Source organism: Euprymna scolopes, chromosome 14, assembly GCF_053919585.1.
Source record: "Euprymna scolopes isolate OS-2025 chromosome 14, ASM5391958v1, whole genome shotgun sequence".
In the NCBI taxonomy this organism is placed as follows: Eukaryota; Metazoa; Mollusca; class Cephalopoda; order Sepiida; family Sepiolidae; genus Euprymna; species Euprymna scolopes.
Genome location: NC_136495.1, coordinates 66,680,504 through 66,696,000, shown reverse-complemented (window position 1 = coordinate 66,696,000; position 15,497 = coordinate 66,680,504). Strand labels below are relative to the sequence as shown.

At 30.5% G+C, this 15,497-nt stretch overlaps 1 protein-coding gene and 1 long non-coding RNA gene across 2 annotated transcripts in view; one reads left to right on the top strand and one right to left on the bottom strand.

Moving 5' to 3' along the window:
- LOC145293052 (uncharacterized) overlaps positions 1-15,497 on the top strand; it is a 337,851-nt gene that overhangs the window by 293,775 nt on the left and 28,579 nt on the right. Inside the window, exons 9-16 of the mRNA XM_080139372.1 lie at positions 16-106; positions 1,060-1,850; positions 4,352-4,443; positions 5,141-5,360; positions 5,978-6,065; positions 8,172-8,233; positions 10,279-10,522; positions 13,535-13,833. Of these exons, the coding sequence (XP_079995498.1) occupies positions 16-106; positions 1,060-1,850; positions 4,352-4,443; positions 5,141-5,360; positions 5,978-6,065; positions 8,172-8,233; positions 10,279-10,522; positions 13,535-13,833 (1,887 nt within the window). The remainder of the gene's footprint in view (positions 1-15; positions 107-1,059; positions 1,851-4,351; positions 4,444-5,140; positions 5,361-5,977; positions 6,066-8,171; positions 8,234-10,278; positions 10,523-13,534; positions 13,834-15,497) is intronic.
- LOC145293053 (uncharacterized) overlaps positions 1-15,497 on the bottom strand; it is a 66,427-nt gene that overhangs the window by 29,604 nt on the left and 21,326 nt on the right. The gene's annotated exons all lie outside the window — the stretch shown is intronic.

Genomic DNA, 15,497 nt, shown 5'->3' with positions numbered 1-15,497 from the left:
TATTTATTTTATAAGGATCCAGACTCGAGTGATGGCGGCATCTACAAATGCGTCGCATCAAATGAAAATGGAGAATCAAATGCAAACATAACACTCAATTTTCAAGGTATGCCAAATGACTTCATCACATACAGACACACACGGACACATGTACGAATACATGTATATGTATCGTATTTGTTATTTTACGCGTACATGCATATGTATTTCCCTTGTTAGTTTTTACAGATAAGTTTATTTGTACAAATTAGATCAACTAGATTTTGAGCGAGTTTTCTCCCTTTGCATGTTACGTTTGCCCAAACTTTATAGAAGGGTGCAATTATACTATAAAAAGGAACCCCGGGATACGGCATAAAAATTAGTAACAAAATACAGTACAGTATATAATACACATGCATATAGTCAAATAACATTATGAAAAATACTGTAAGGCTAGGCAACTACCGTAACCAGGGGCTAAAAAAACACTGTATTCCACATCATAACCTGAAAAAAAAAACTGTATCCAAGGGCCACTGTATCCCGGAGTTCCACTGTATGTATATATGTCAGAATATAAGAATACAAACATATATATTTTTATTTATTTATTTAATATTTATGTGGTAACTATTTTATTTATTTATCTATCTATCTATTATTATTATTATTATTATTATTATTATTATTATTATTATTATTATTTTATGCATCTACATACATTTTTGTGTAAATATTCTCAGTATTTACCTTGACAGCACTCGATACGTAAGAAGATCTAGGTAGTAAGTTTTGAAAATATACATTACAATTAACTACACAGAATTTTCCGCGTTGCATCCTTGTAAGAATTCGTCAGGAGAATGAAACGCGAAAAATTCTTTGTAGCTTAATTGCTATATATATATATATATATTTAAATACTACTATATATATTATTCGATTATAACCAAAATGATACAGTCACACACACACACACACACACACACACACACACGTATTGGCAGTTTTGCAGTTAAGTCAGACTCTTTACATTATATTTATGGAGAGTAATGCTCTTTCTTACGTTTTTTACAGGTACAGAAAAAAAGGAAACAGAAGAAACGGAAAAACTTGCAGCTCAGAAATTAGAAATGGAAAAGAAAGAGGCTGAAAAGCAGGCTGCATTAAAGCTCGAGGCTGAGAAGAAGGAGGCAGAGAAGCAGGCTGCTTTAAAGAAGGAGGCTGAAAAGAAAGAGGCTGAAAAGAAAGAGGCTGAAAAGAAAGAAGCAGAAAAGAAAGAGGCAGAAAAGAAGGCAGCTGAAAAGAAAGAAGCCGAAAAGAAAGAGGCAGAGAAGCAAGCTGCTTTAAAAAAGGAGGCTGAGAAAAAAGAAGCGGAGAAGAAAGCAGCCGAAAAGAAAGAAGCTGAAAAGAAGGAGGCCGAGAAGAAAGAGGCTGAGAAGCAAGCAGCTTTGAAGAAAGAGGCTGAGAAGAAAGAAGCTGAAAAGAAAGAGGCTGAAAAGAAAGCAGCAGAGAAGAAAGAGGCTGAAAAGAAAGAGGCTGAAAAGAAAGCAGCAGAGAAGAAAGAGGCTGAAAAGAAAGAGGCTGAAAAGAAAGCAGCAGAGAAGAAAGAGGCCGAAAAGAAGGAAGCTGAAAAGAAAGAGGCTGAAAAGAAAGCACCGGCTGCTTCGGGTCTTACTTTCTCTGGTGAGCCGAAGGTCGGCTTGGATGCTACCAAAAAGAACATGGTTATTGAGTGCAGTTGCACAGCCACTTCGAGACCCACTGTCACGTGGTACAAGGGTAATACTATGCTAAAGCAAAACATTCGCTATAAAATGCGATCATCGTCAGACAAGAATAACTACAAGTTCTTCATGGATATTATGGTAAGTCGTCTCATTTCCTTGCGCATCAGATTAATTGCTTATATCATCTTCACAAAGTCGAGTTCGTTTCATTGTTGCCTATATTTCAAAATACACACACCAAGACACAAGTATGTACATACATGATTGCACAATATGTGCATAAATAACTATATATGGCAGGGTTCTACATTGCGAGTGAAGCAGTCGCATTTGTGAGTGATTTTTCGAAGTGGCGACTAGAAATAGTGCAACACTTATCTTTTGGCGATTGTATTTCTTTCACTGATAATCTTCCAAAGCTCACTATTGAGTGAAAAATATCTTATCAACTTTTTTTAAAATAAAACGAACAATAAAAATTTAATAGAACAATATACTCTTCTTTTTAACGAAGACTGTTTAAAAAAAAACATCTGAAAGAAATTCAAATGTTTATAACTTCAAGCATCAACATAAAATTTATTGTATATTTAGAATTACACTTACTAAAAAAAACAGGAAAAATTTTTATTATGTACATAATCGTCACAGAATGATGTCATATTCCAAAAATCACGAGGGTTTGGCTAGTAACTTTTCTATTTGGCTAGTTAACGAAAATATTTAGTTGTCAAAGGTCAACTAGAGATAAATTTGTCCATAGAGCCCTGTATGTACATATATATTCAAAATATTTACAGAATCAAATCTATCCTGCAAACACCCCCCTACTCGAAGAAGGCGGATCAATATACGAATAGATTTTAATGATGCAAACATAGAAAATTTCCAAACTTATTGTTCAAAAACAGGATAAAGATTCTTTTTCTTTAATCCATGGAGTTTTAAAAATTCGTACCATTCTTTCCAAGGAAAATCAATGGCAAAAATAAATGCAACTATTAAGTACTAAAAATTGAAGAGCTTAAAAAAGCGAATGTGAAGAAAGTTCGAATGAACAAGGGCAATGTAAAATCCGCTGGGAATCAAAACTCATCCGAAAAAAGAATCTGCTGATTTTGAACGATAAATTTTCCAAAGTTTTGTTTGTGAATCACTTTTCCTACACACACACACACACACACACACACACACACACACACACACACACACACATAAAGATATATATATATATATATATATAGAGAGAGAGAGAGAGAGAGAGAAAGAGAGCATACTTTTATTAATGCAAATATTATTGGCTACATATGTGCATACATATTTCAGTTGCAATATATTTCTAAATTAATTTTGAACGATAAATTTTCCAAAGTTTTGTTTGTTCATCACTTTTCCTACACACACACACACACACACACACACACACACACATAAAGATATATATATATATATATATATATATAGAGAGAGAGAGAGAGAGAGAGAGAAAGAAACCATACTTTTATTAATGCAAATATTATTGGCTACATATGTGCATACATATTTCAGTTGCAATATATTTCGAAATTAATTTTCAGTTGATACTGAATGTCCGATGAAGCTTATAAGAGTTTTCTATTTAAGGTGTTGAGTTAATTTATGTTTTCTTTATTTTATTTTAATTTTTGCATGTATTTTCATCCTAAAGTAAAGTGTATTTTGTGTATACAACTGTTTGCTATTTTACTACCATAGTTTAATAGGTTTTAGAGTCATTAAAGTTTAGAATTTCAGATATTTCAGAATTTTAGAAGTTCTCATTCAAACATAATCTTTTGGTCTCGTCTTAATTTCTACATGTACTAGCCTGTCGTAATAATTTACGTTCGATTATTTTGAGCTCCCAGGTAATGGATCGTTAGTGCTGTTTTTATATAGCACTAGCGACTCATTGCTGGAAAATGTGTTTAAATACAAGAACGTTACTAATTTTTGGTCGATATCAATTAATATTACCAGTGCAATCCTTTTTTTAAACTTATAAATTTTGTCTGTTTTCTTCATATTATCTAGTTGTAAATCTATTATATTATATTGTAAAATATAATATAAGAGTTTGTCTCTGATGTATCGTTATTTTCATGGAAAGTGTTCAACTGAACTTCAGTCTATGGCCCCCCTCGCCAATCTTTCACAAGAAACACTCGTCTAGCTGAAAATACTATCAATAATTTCCCCCACTCTTTATCTGTGCCTAAACCTAAAAGTAGATTCCATGAACAAGCTTCTTTCTTAGAGCTGCACGCCTATGGAATTGTCTTCCGTTTTCCTACTTTCCGGCTGACTACAATATGGTTGTCTTCAAGTCTAACGTAAACAAGTTCTTGATGAGCCGTTCTATATAAGTTAACCAATTTACCGAATTGGTTACTATATTGTCCAATTTCTACTGTGCACTCTTTAACTCTTATCCTTGAGTGACCTCTTGGCCTTGATAATGTGGTGATGCCTGTGTAAAAAAAATACTAATAAAGACACAATTATCTTAATAAATTGGAATTGATATGAAAAGAATAGGGCCCGTTAAAACTTAAAAGTATATAAGCGGAAATGTTCTTAATTTCAATAGAATTTAACAATAAAACTTATTTCTTATACAGGGCTTCACAAAAGATGATAACGCAGAATATAAAATTGTGATCAAAAATGCACAAGGTGAAGCAACGACAACTGCAGTTGTGAATCAAGATGGGTAAGTATTGATAAAATGTAGACCGAGAACGTTTTTTTTTAAGTAACGGTATGATTAAATGTTGATTCGAGTTTTGAGAGCTTATTAGAATAAAAGAGAAAAGATATTGTGTACATGCCTAGCACGTTATCCACACACATTAAGTTGATGGACTCACGATGATACCTGATTTCCTAATATTTTACGTTGGCCGCGTTGTTAATAAGAAAAAGATAGGATCCAAGATAAGTCCATTTAATCTGTGCTTTTAACGATCAAAATTCAATTTCAAGTTTATGCGTGACATAAAAAACAGACTGACTGAACAACGTTTATAGCTCAAACCAAATCAAACGTATTTGGCAAAAAATAGCATAGTGCTACAAGTCATATCAAGAGACAGGTCAGAGATATTTAAACTCACATACAATCTGAATGTTTGTCCACGATTGCTTTACACTTATAGTAGTTTTCATTACGACCTTATCTGACAGGCTGTTTCACCTAGCAAAAATACTGACGGTGATGCATCTTTTGTGTGTGTCCATAGCGCTGAGATAGAAAAAAAACCTCCTCAAAAGCTAGATGTAAGTCGACGCTAGTAAGGTTGTACGTTATAAAGAATAATATTTTGTTATTTATGTTGTTTTTGCCGTGTTTATTGGCAACGATTTATGTGGCTTTCATTCTATAATAATTGTTATGTTTGTGATTACAGAGACCAGAAAGACAACAAAGAGGCCAACCAGTTTAAAGAGAAACCATCCATTAAAGTCGAATTGGACCAAGCGAGGGTTACCTTCGAGCAAAAAGTTGATGAAAAGCCTAATTCTGCTGACTGGTATTACGGCAACACGCCGTTGAAATCAGCTGGTAGATACAGCATGGAGATCACTGAACGCCAACAAAGTTATTATGCAAGCATGACGATGAACCAGGTAAGTTAACATTGAATTGGAACATGCTTCGAATTTAGTGCTCAAAAACATGACGGTTAATTGTCTCATCTTAATTCAATTATTTTTTCATATTAAATCTAGGATATAGGACATACGACATAATATTCAAATGTAAAAATGTGGGACTAAATATATTGGTTTTTACAAATAAATCTCATAAAACAATTTTAAGCTGGTTTAGTTTATTTGTCTCTTTGTATTTACTGATCCAACAGTATTACCTCCGCCAAGGGAGTTGTGCATTTAGTCGAATTACTCAATATGTTTGTATTCAGCCTAGAATGAACATCACTTGAATAATTGTCACCAAACTTGGTACAAATATAGGCCATGACCTAACCGGGAAATATATCATCTTGGGGATATTTAAATAACAAGGCAATATCAATGTGACAGGAAATGTTAAAATCACACATTAGACGATAACTTCGGTTCTGTTTCTGAATATCTGAGATAAAGATGGACAATTTGTCCCATTTTTAATTATTCGACTACTGTTTACATTTGGGTGTTATTCGTGAGTTCGGCGAGATACATTTGCATAAGTAATGGGAGTTGCGGTTTCTAAATCCATTTTTCTCGTTTTCCATTCGTAGGTGACAACTAAAGATGCTGGAAGTTATAAATGCGTTGTCAAAACACCATTCGGAGAACGAGTACAACACATGAAATTGTCATCAACACGTAAGTAATATAATTGGTTTTATGCAATTGTTTTTCATGAGAAAATATTCACATTGTACAAAAAAAGCCATTGATTTTTCACTTTAAAAATAAATGAATTTTTAATTAAAACAAATGAATTTTAAATTAAAACTAGAAAATTAAACTTAGTAAAATTAATTATAAACCATATATATATATATATATATATATATATATATATATATATATATATAAATGTTTTTTTAAAATTAATTATAAATAAAACTATTTAAAATTAGATTAACAGAATTTCAAATCAAAACAATAAAATTGTATTTAAACTAATAGAATTAATTCTTAATATATTCTCGATTAAAATAACTGCATTTCAAATACAGACATCTGGATTTTAAATTAAAACAGCCATGTTTGAAATTAAATTATTCGAATCTCAAATTAAAACAATTGATGTCTAATTTAGATTAATTTAATGTACAGAACATCCTATAATAAACAACAATCAAATGTTAGAAAAAGGTTATAGAATAAGATATTTTGAAAACGAAATTTACTTATACGTAAATGAAATAATTTATGTAAATTTTATATTCATGTTAAGTTTTCTGGTATTATTATGAATGCAATCGCTATAATACATGTTACTATATACCATTTACCAATATGACCTAATGTGTAAGTGAATATAACATAAATACGATATATGTACCAATATTCAATAAACATTTTAATTTAATATATTTGTACTTGAATCCATGCGGAAAATATGTTTGAAACGATAATATGCACCCATAATAATATCAATAAACAAAATTGGTAGATAGACTTAATATCTTGTAACGCTTTATATCGGAGAAATGTAATCTAAAAATGGAACCTAGCGTTTCTTATTCTGTCTATGTCATCATTTGTACTAAAATTTAAATTATGATGGTATTCAAACTATCAAAATTGATGGAGAAAATCCATTAATTGGCTCAAAGAAAATGATTTCTATAAGATTTAACGGGGCGATAATGTGTTTGTTTAATCAGTTGGTTGATTGGTTGTTTTTGTTTTACGGCATATCAACCCTTTTCAGGTTATTTAATGCTGAATCCAAAGATTTTGAAGAAAAATGTTTTAATAGAATATGTTTGTTGTTTTCAAGTCGGTTTCTATTTAACCCATAGTTGGGATCCTAACAGGTACTACCACTCCGGGTCAGAGTGGACCTGGGAGCAATGGTGATTAAAGGGTGGCTCCACACTCCCCAAAGCCCGCAAGCTGGGGCCTCACCACTGGATATAGTTTAAGGTCATATCCAGGATCTTGTTTAATCAGACTACTGATAATCCGTTATATAAATATATTAAATACCATAGTCAATTTGCTTATTTCTATTTGATATTTAACCATAGCATCCTATTTTCTGGCAGCATGGAATAGTCTTTTCGAAAACCTTAAAGAAAAAACTCAGAGGAGGAGTGATCCTTTTCTATGATCCAATCGTTACTTTTATTATTTATTTGGGTTTTAATATTTTACTTATGCAATAAATAAATCTAATAAACAGATGTAGCTTGCTTCAAGCATTGTGCATGATATGTATATAAAATTATTAGAAGGCTATCGCAATGCAAGAAATTGAAATATGTCGGTGCTGAGGAGAAAGACAAAACTAGTGGTTTTCTATTTATTTATTAATAGTAAATATTACTTGATTAGTCCAAACTTATACACAGTTGTTTGACCGTGTTCCATAATATATTTCGAAAAAAAATCTCTTCATCAATTGTACATGTTTCAAATCATTTCGAATTTGTAATTTTGTTTATGCTTATACCGCAGTAACTACCAATGTCACCACAGCAAATGAAATAAAATCAAAATTATTTTATTTATCTATTTATTTGTCTGCACACTGTTTATTTCCATTTCTTGCATTATTATAGTTTTCTGATACCTTTCTATAATAAACAATCTGTTTAATTAAATAAATTATATAATGTATTGTTGGCACATAAGAAGCTCCGAATTAAAACGAACCCATAATCATGTAAATTGTAGATCATAATAAACGCTGACAATTTTACGTTCTCATTTGAATCATTTCTATTAAATTGTTTCTTCTTTTTATAATTACAGAATTGATACCACCAAAAGTTTCGGGAGAACCACCAAAGTTTATTACGAAGCTTACTTCCAAGGTAATTTAGTAAGAGTTTGCAAATATATTAATCATGCTACAAATAAAAGAAGGCATTATTATAAAGTAATTTACGACTTAGAAAAACATTATTATAACATAGTTAACAAATAAATGAAGTATTATTATAACGTAATTTACAACTTAGCGAATAATTATTATAACGTAGTTAATAAATAAATGAAGAATAATTAAAACGTGATTTACAAATAAGTGAAGCATTATTATAACGTAATTTACAACTTAGCGAATAATTATTATAACGTAGTTAATAAATAAATGAAGAATAATTAAAACGTGATTTACAAATAAGTGAAGCATTATTATAACGTAATTTACAACTTAGCGAATAATTATTATAATGTAGTTAATAAATAAATGAAGAATAATTAAAACGTGATTTACAAATAAGTGAAGCATTATTATAACGTAATTTACAACTTAGCGAAGAATTATTATAACGTAGTTAATAAATAAATGAAGAATAATTAAAACGTGATTTACAAATGAGTGAAGCATTATTATAACGTAATGTATAACTAACAAAGCATTATTATAAAATACTTAATGATTACACGAATAATTATGATAACGTAATTTATAACTAATCTAATCATTATTATAAAAAGTTAACAAATAAATGGAGCATTATTATAACGTAATTTACAGCAAATAAAATATTATTATGACGTAGTTAACAAATAAATAGGGCATAACGTAATTAACAACTAATAAAATATTATTATAACGTAGTTAAAAAATAAATGGAGCGTTATTATGAAGTAATTTACAAAAATCCAAGCATTATCATAATATAGTTAACAAATAAATGAAGCATTATCATAACGTAAATTTACAACAAAAAACATTATCATAAAATAGTTAACAAAAACTGAAGCATTATTATGACATAATTTACAATCAAACAAAGCATTATCATAAAATAGTTAACAAACAAATGAAGCACGGCTGTGGAACTCTCTGCCGCTTGCCTGTCCCCCCCCCCCCGAATTCAACTTGGATGTCTTCAAGTCCAACACAATCAAATTCCTGATGAACCGCCCCCTTAAGTAATGACACCTTATCAAATCCCCAATACTATTACTGCGATACTATCCCATTGATTACTGTACATACAATAACCCTTATCCCCGAGTGGCTCCTGGGCCTTGATAAGTGGTGACCCCCATGTAAAAAAAAACATTATTATAACGTAATTTACAACCAAACAAAACATTATCATAAAATAGTTAACAAAAAAATGAAACATTATTATAACGTAATTTACAACCAAATAAAACATTATCATAAAATAATTAACAAATAAATGAAGAATTTTTATGACGTAATTTACAACCAAACAAAACATTATTGTAAAGTATTTAGCAAATAAATGAAACATTATCATAAAATAGTTAACAAAAAATAGAACATTATTATAACGTAATTTACAACCAAATAAAACATTATCATAAAATAATTAACAAAAAATGAAGCATTATTATGACGTAATTTACAACCAAACAAAACATTATTGTAAAGTATTTAGCAAATAAATGAAACATTATTATATCGTAATTTACAAGCAAACAAAGGAATATCTTAAAATAGTTAACAAATAAATGAAGCATTATCATAACGAATGTTTATCTTTCACCGATGGCGAGAAGATGTGACAATATCAGTAAATTTGTATTTCAAAAACCAGCGCCCTAACGCAAGAGCACTATGGCCTGAAAAAATGCACGGGAAGCCCCGTCGGCATTACTTGGTAAGGATGTCGCAGGCCATTAGCAATAAACTAACCCCTTCTCAACCACATATATTAAAGTTATATATATATATATATATATATATATATATATATATATATATAGTTTATCGATATTTAGTTTGTGTGTATGTGTGTGTGAAGGCAGGCCGCCCTAATTTTAAGTCCAGTATCATTAATTTTATATTTTACTTGGTTAAGTACTTACTTGTTAAACATTTGTATTTGATCAGAGAAGTATGTGGACATTACAATTCATATAATTTTATTTGCAGACTTTTACTCTGGGCGAAGCAATGGACATCACACTGAAGGTTTCCGGTACAGAACCAATTACAACTGTTTGGTACCAAGATGGCAAAGAGATCAAATCTTCTTCTTCTGTGAACATCACTTACGAACGGGGTACAGCTCGATTTTACATGTCAAAGGTTACACCAAAAGAAGCCGGTGAATATACAGTTGAGCTTAAGAATCCCGTTGGTTCCATAACAGGTTCAGCCAAAATGATAGTCAAAGGTAAGCTCTAACATAATCATCCGTGGTGTGTGTCTTTGTTTCAACATAGATATGTATTAAGAACCAATTATGTATGTATAAAGCTAAACAGCAATATATAGTTGAACAAATAGTTACTATATATATATATATATATATATATATATATATATATATAAGTCTGGATGCCCGGCGTTGCCCGGGTTTTGTAGGTGTGTGTTGAGCAAAAAAAAAAAGTTGTAGTAGGCAGACAGGCTCAAACCTGCGGAGGCAGAAAAGAAAGTGGAGGTGTGTGTAAGGGTGTGGTTGAGCAAAAAAAAAAAAAATGGAAAATTACAATTGCGAAAAAAAGTAGTAGTAGGCAGGCAGGCTCGAACCCGTAACGTAAAAGAGGAAAAGAAAGTAAAAACAAGAAGTGACTTGTTAGCTGTTGCGCCTATCGCCAAACCGGATGTGATGTAGGTTTAAATTAATCATATTAATCGAAAACAAGCGATGACCTTCGAAAATATTGGCGAAAAAAAAAGCAACCCCCTTGTAGAAAAGCGCCCATTTGAGGGTGAAGAAATTAATGCTTTTAGCCAATTTTTTTTATATTTGTCATCCGAAGGGTCAGGCTTACAAAAGCATACCGATCTCGTGAAAATCCGTCGAACCTGTCGAAAGTTTTGCGAGACATACACATGTACATACATACATTCAAACAGACAGGTGAAATTTATATTATAAATTATTTATTTTATCATAAATATATGCTATATATTGTGTATTATCTCTGTATATATATACTATATCTATTCTCTATATGTTGTATATAGTAAATATATTCTTATTATATAAATGTATATAAATTATATATATGTGTTTGAGTGTGTGTGATGAAAATTATGAAAATAATATTTCAATATGATGGAAAATGAAAAAGGGAAATCCAAAATTATTTGGATATCATCAACGTTTCGTTTTTATTTCAAGACGTTGTCGGGATAATTGATTTTAAAGAATTTTTTTTTCTTTAAATTAATCATACCCACGGAGTCTTGAAATAAAGCCAGAACGTTAATAAGTATACAAATAAATCTGGTTTTCCTTTTTTCATTCAGATATAATTCACACACACACACATATATATATATATATATATATATATATATATATATATATATATATATATATATATGTGTGTGTGTGTGTGTGTGTGTGTGTGTGTGTGTAAGCTATTTTTCCCGTCTAGAAAAAAACATTATGGGTATACAATACAGACACCACATAAAATTCGATATGGTCACACTACCAACCAATGCATGTTGTAGGTTTTACGGATATTATCTGTGACTTTTATTCATTATCATAAGTTTCTATAATAGTTCCAAGGAGAATCGCTCTCAACTGCAAATCATATTTACAGGTTGTAGTAACATACTTATTCTCTTATCATTTCTCCTAATCTCCCATAATTCACCGCAGCAAACACTCCAGAGTCTTCGATTCAACATAATGTGCATCCATTTCCATTCTTTCAAAATTCGAGGTCATTATATATTACGATTATTCTAATAAGAACCACTATTTAAATGGTGAAGAAAACGATCACAGATTCTTCACATTTGAGTAAATAGTTAAATTATTCTTCTAACATACGCTTTCATTCTATAAATACACTTTGTTTACATGAGTAAAGTGAGAAAGAGAGCTTCTTCGCCGTCGCCTCATTCTTCTGAGCGTTTTTGCTGACTGCTGCTGCTACTGCTACTACTACTACTACTACTACTACTGCTGCTATTATTATTATTATTATTATTATTATTATTATTATTATTATTACTGGCTCACAAGGAAGTTTCACACAGGTCATCAAAGATCTCTCCTTGAAAACAATCTGTTGTGTTACCTAGAAGCTGAGTGACAACAAGTGGCCCCATATTTCTAGTACTCTCCATCTCTTCTGATAACATTTGTAAATAAATTTGCATTATCGCAGCACCCTCTCACCATTGATTTCTCGCTGGCAGCGGCCATTGGTCTCCACCAGAATTTGAGTCGCAATAAGCCTCCTAAGGTTCTCTTCGCACTTGTCCAGCTAAGATCTAGTCAGCGCTCTCTCCTCAGCCTTTCTACCCCCTTTGACTATTTTCGACTATGCATTATTATTATCATTATCATTATTATTATTATTATTATTATTATTATTATTATTATTATTATTATTATTGAGGAAAAAAATATTCCTTGCTTTCGTTTTTATTGGTGGGGCTTATTTTTGCTTTGGAATTTATTTTTATTACTACTGTTGTTGTTACTATAACAACAACAACTACTACTATTACTACATCTATTATTATTATTATTATTATTATTATTATTATTATTATACACCTACGCGGTACATGAGTCCTGCTAGTATATATGTACTCATATTATTATATGTTACATATATATAGAAAATTTTATTTTTGCATTCTGTATATATATATATATATATATATATATATATATATATATATACATGGACAGCAATTAAAGAGTGATCTATTGCTTATGTGTTTTTATATATTTTGTGTAACCAGGGAAATATTCACCTCAACATTATATATATATATATATTTGTGTATATGCGTTGTGTTGAGTTTTTTCTTCTTTTGAAATTTTAAATAAGATCATTTATTTAAATAAGCAACGCACAAAGATGCTAATGCTAAGAATTTATCATATTTAGTGTGGTATTAGTCACGGTCTGGATATGCCAGCTCCCACATAAGGAAGAAGTTTACAGAGAATACCAAATTCACAAAGGTTTCCAGCCGTATTTATGTCCATGTCATAGGAAGATGACATAAAGCACGTCGAATTCTCAAATAGTCGCTCATTAGGCACTAACCGCTTTCCACGTTACTTAATTACATTGATATTCTGAGAATCAATACATCAAAGCAACTATACCGTGCATGCACATTATGCATGAGAAATAAATTGTCTCACCTTAAGCATCGTTGAATAAACCCATGATAATTTCGATTTCTATTCAAATTGCAGAAGACGAAAAGAAAAAGAAGAAAGAGGAAGAATTGAAGAGAAAAGAAGAGGAAAGGAAAAAGATGGATGAAAAGATGAAGGTTGAGCTAGAACAGAAGGAATTGCAGAAGAAGAAGGATGACGATCGAAAGAAAGCGGATGATGAACGCAAGCTTGAAAAGAAGAAGGAGGAAGAAGAGAAAAAGAAGAAGGAGGAGGAAGAGAAGAAGAAAAAAGAAGAAGAAAAACTCAAGAAAGAAGAAGAAGAGAAAAAGAAGAAAGAGCTTGAGTTAAAAAAGAAAGAAGAGGAAGAAAAGAAAGTAAGTTTTATTTTGTGATAATTTAAAAATGATTGTTTTAAAGGAATTACGTAGAATTTGGCATTTATTAGAAAGGATGGGCATTTTGCAAAATAGACAACAGAAAAAAAAGCAGGTAAAATAACAAATATACAACGAATAAATCTTACCAAAGGTAAAATGAATTACTCTTCTACCTATCTGCATAATTTCTTTGAGTTTTAACTTATTCTAAAGCGTTTATTCACTTCGAAACACAAGTAGTGCCGAATAATAAATCAGAACACGAAAAATGGCTGATATTTAACGATTATTTGATGATTTTCAATAATCGGTGAAAAATCGAAAATTAATCAAAAGAAGTAGAAACTTATTTAATAAATGAATAATGAAATGTCATCGTAATATTCATCGGGTAGATTATTACCAGTATTTTGTTTAATTTTCAATTTGTGACAGATTATCGGGATTCTCTAGATGACCGACTCATGTCAACCATTGCTTGTTATAACCAAATATTCGACAGCGCTTGTGTTTCAAAGTAAATAAACGCTTTAAAATTAGTTAAAACAGAAAACACTTATTCAGGTACGTAGAAGAGTAGCTTACTTTGCATTTGGTAAGATTTATTTGTTTTATATTTGATTTTAAAAAGTTTTGCTTTTTGTTGTATATGCTGCAGAATGCCCGTAAAGATAATTTCAACCTTTCAGATTGTTATAAAAAAAAATCATCGTTGTTTTAAACTGCGTTTTATTTTTCAGTATCTTTAGTCATGGTTGCTAATTACAGTAGAACCCCGGGATATGACATTAAAAATTAGTAACAAAATACAGTACAGTATATAATACACATGCATATAATCAAATAACATTATAAAAAAACACCGTAAGGTGGGGCAAATACCCAAACCAGGAGACAGAAAAACATCGTATTCCACATCGTAACCTGAAAAAAAAAACGTATTCTAGGGCCATCGTATCCCGGGATTCTACTATATTAACTGAACATTTTATCAAATCCGTTGATATAGACACGTTTCAAGGTTTTTACATATGTCTATAGGGTTAATTCGTTAGTTATTCAAAGTTTTTTTTTTTCCGCCAGGGATTGAACTGACGTCTTTTATTTTAATTATTGAACTCAACGTCTAATGTTTTATAAAAAAGAGAACATGATAGTTGACGAAACCATCTATCAATTGTTTTCAGTGGAATGCTTCATGATACGTTAAGTTTCATCACATCGCGCGAATATTATATAAATTGTAAAAATGTAAGAACTTTTAAGAAAAAGTATTTCTATTTTATTTTTCTTCGGGAAACAATATAAGAATCTTCAAATAAATTTAACTTAATGCTTGCAAAAAAAAAAAATTAAATGTTTGTTTGGCGTCTGCAAAATGCAAATTCAATTTAATGCGTATATATTGCTATGGATGCGAATATTTCACTAACTTCTCTAGCTTTAAAACTTCAAAAACATACCATAGAATAGATTTTTAGTGCAAGACTTTCAACGCGTTTAAAGAAATATCTTTAAAATAAATACTAAATAAAGAAACGCACAATTAAATAGTGGACATCTCAAGTATAAAATATTACTCTTTAAATATGTTAATCATTTACGCAGGGAAAACATTATAAAATTCATTTTTTTTTACTTATTTGGTATAGTTCCTGAAT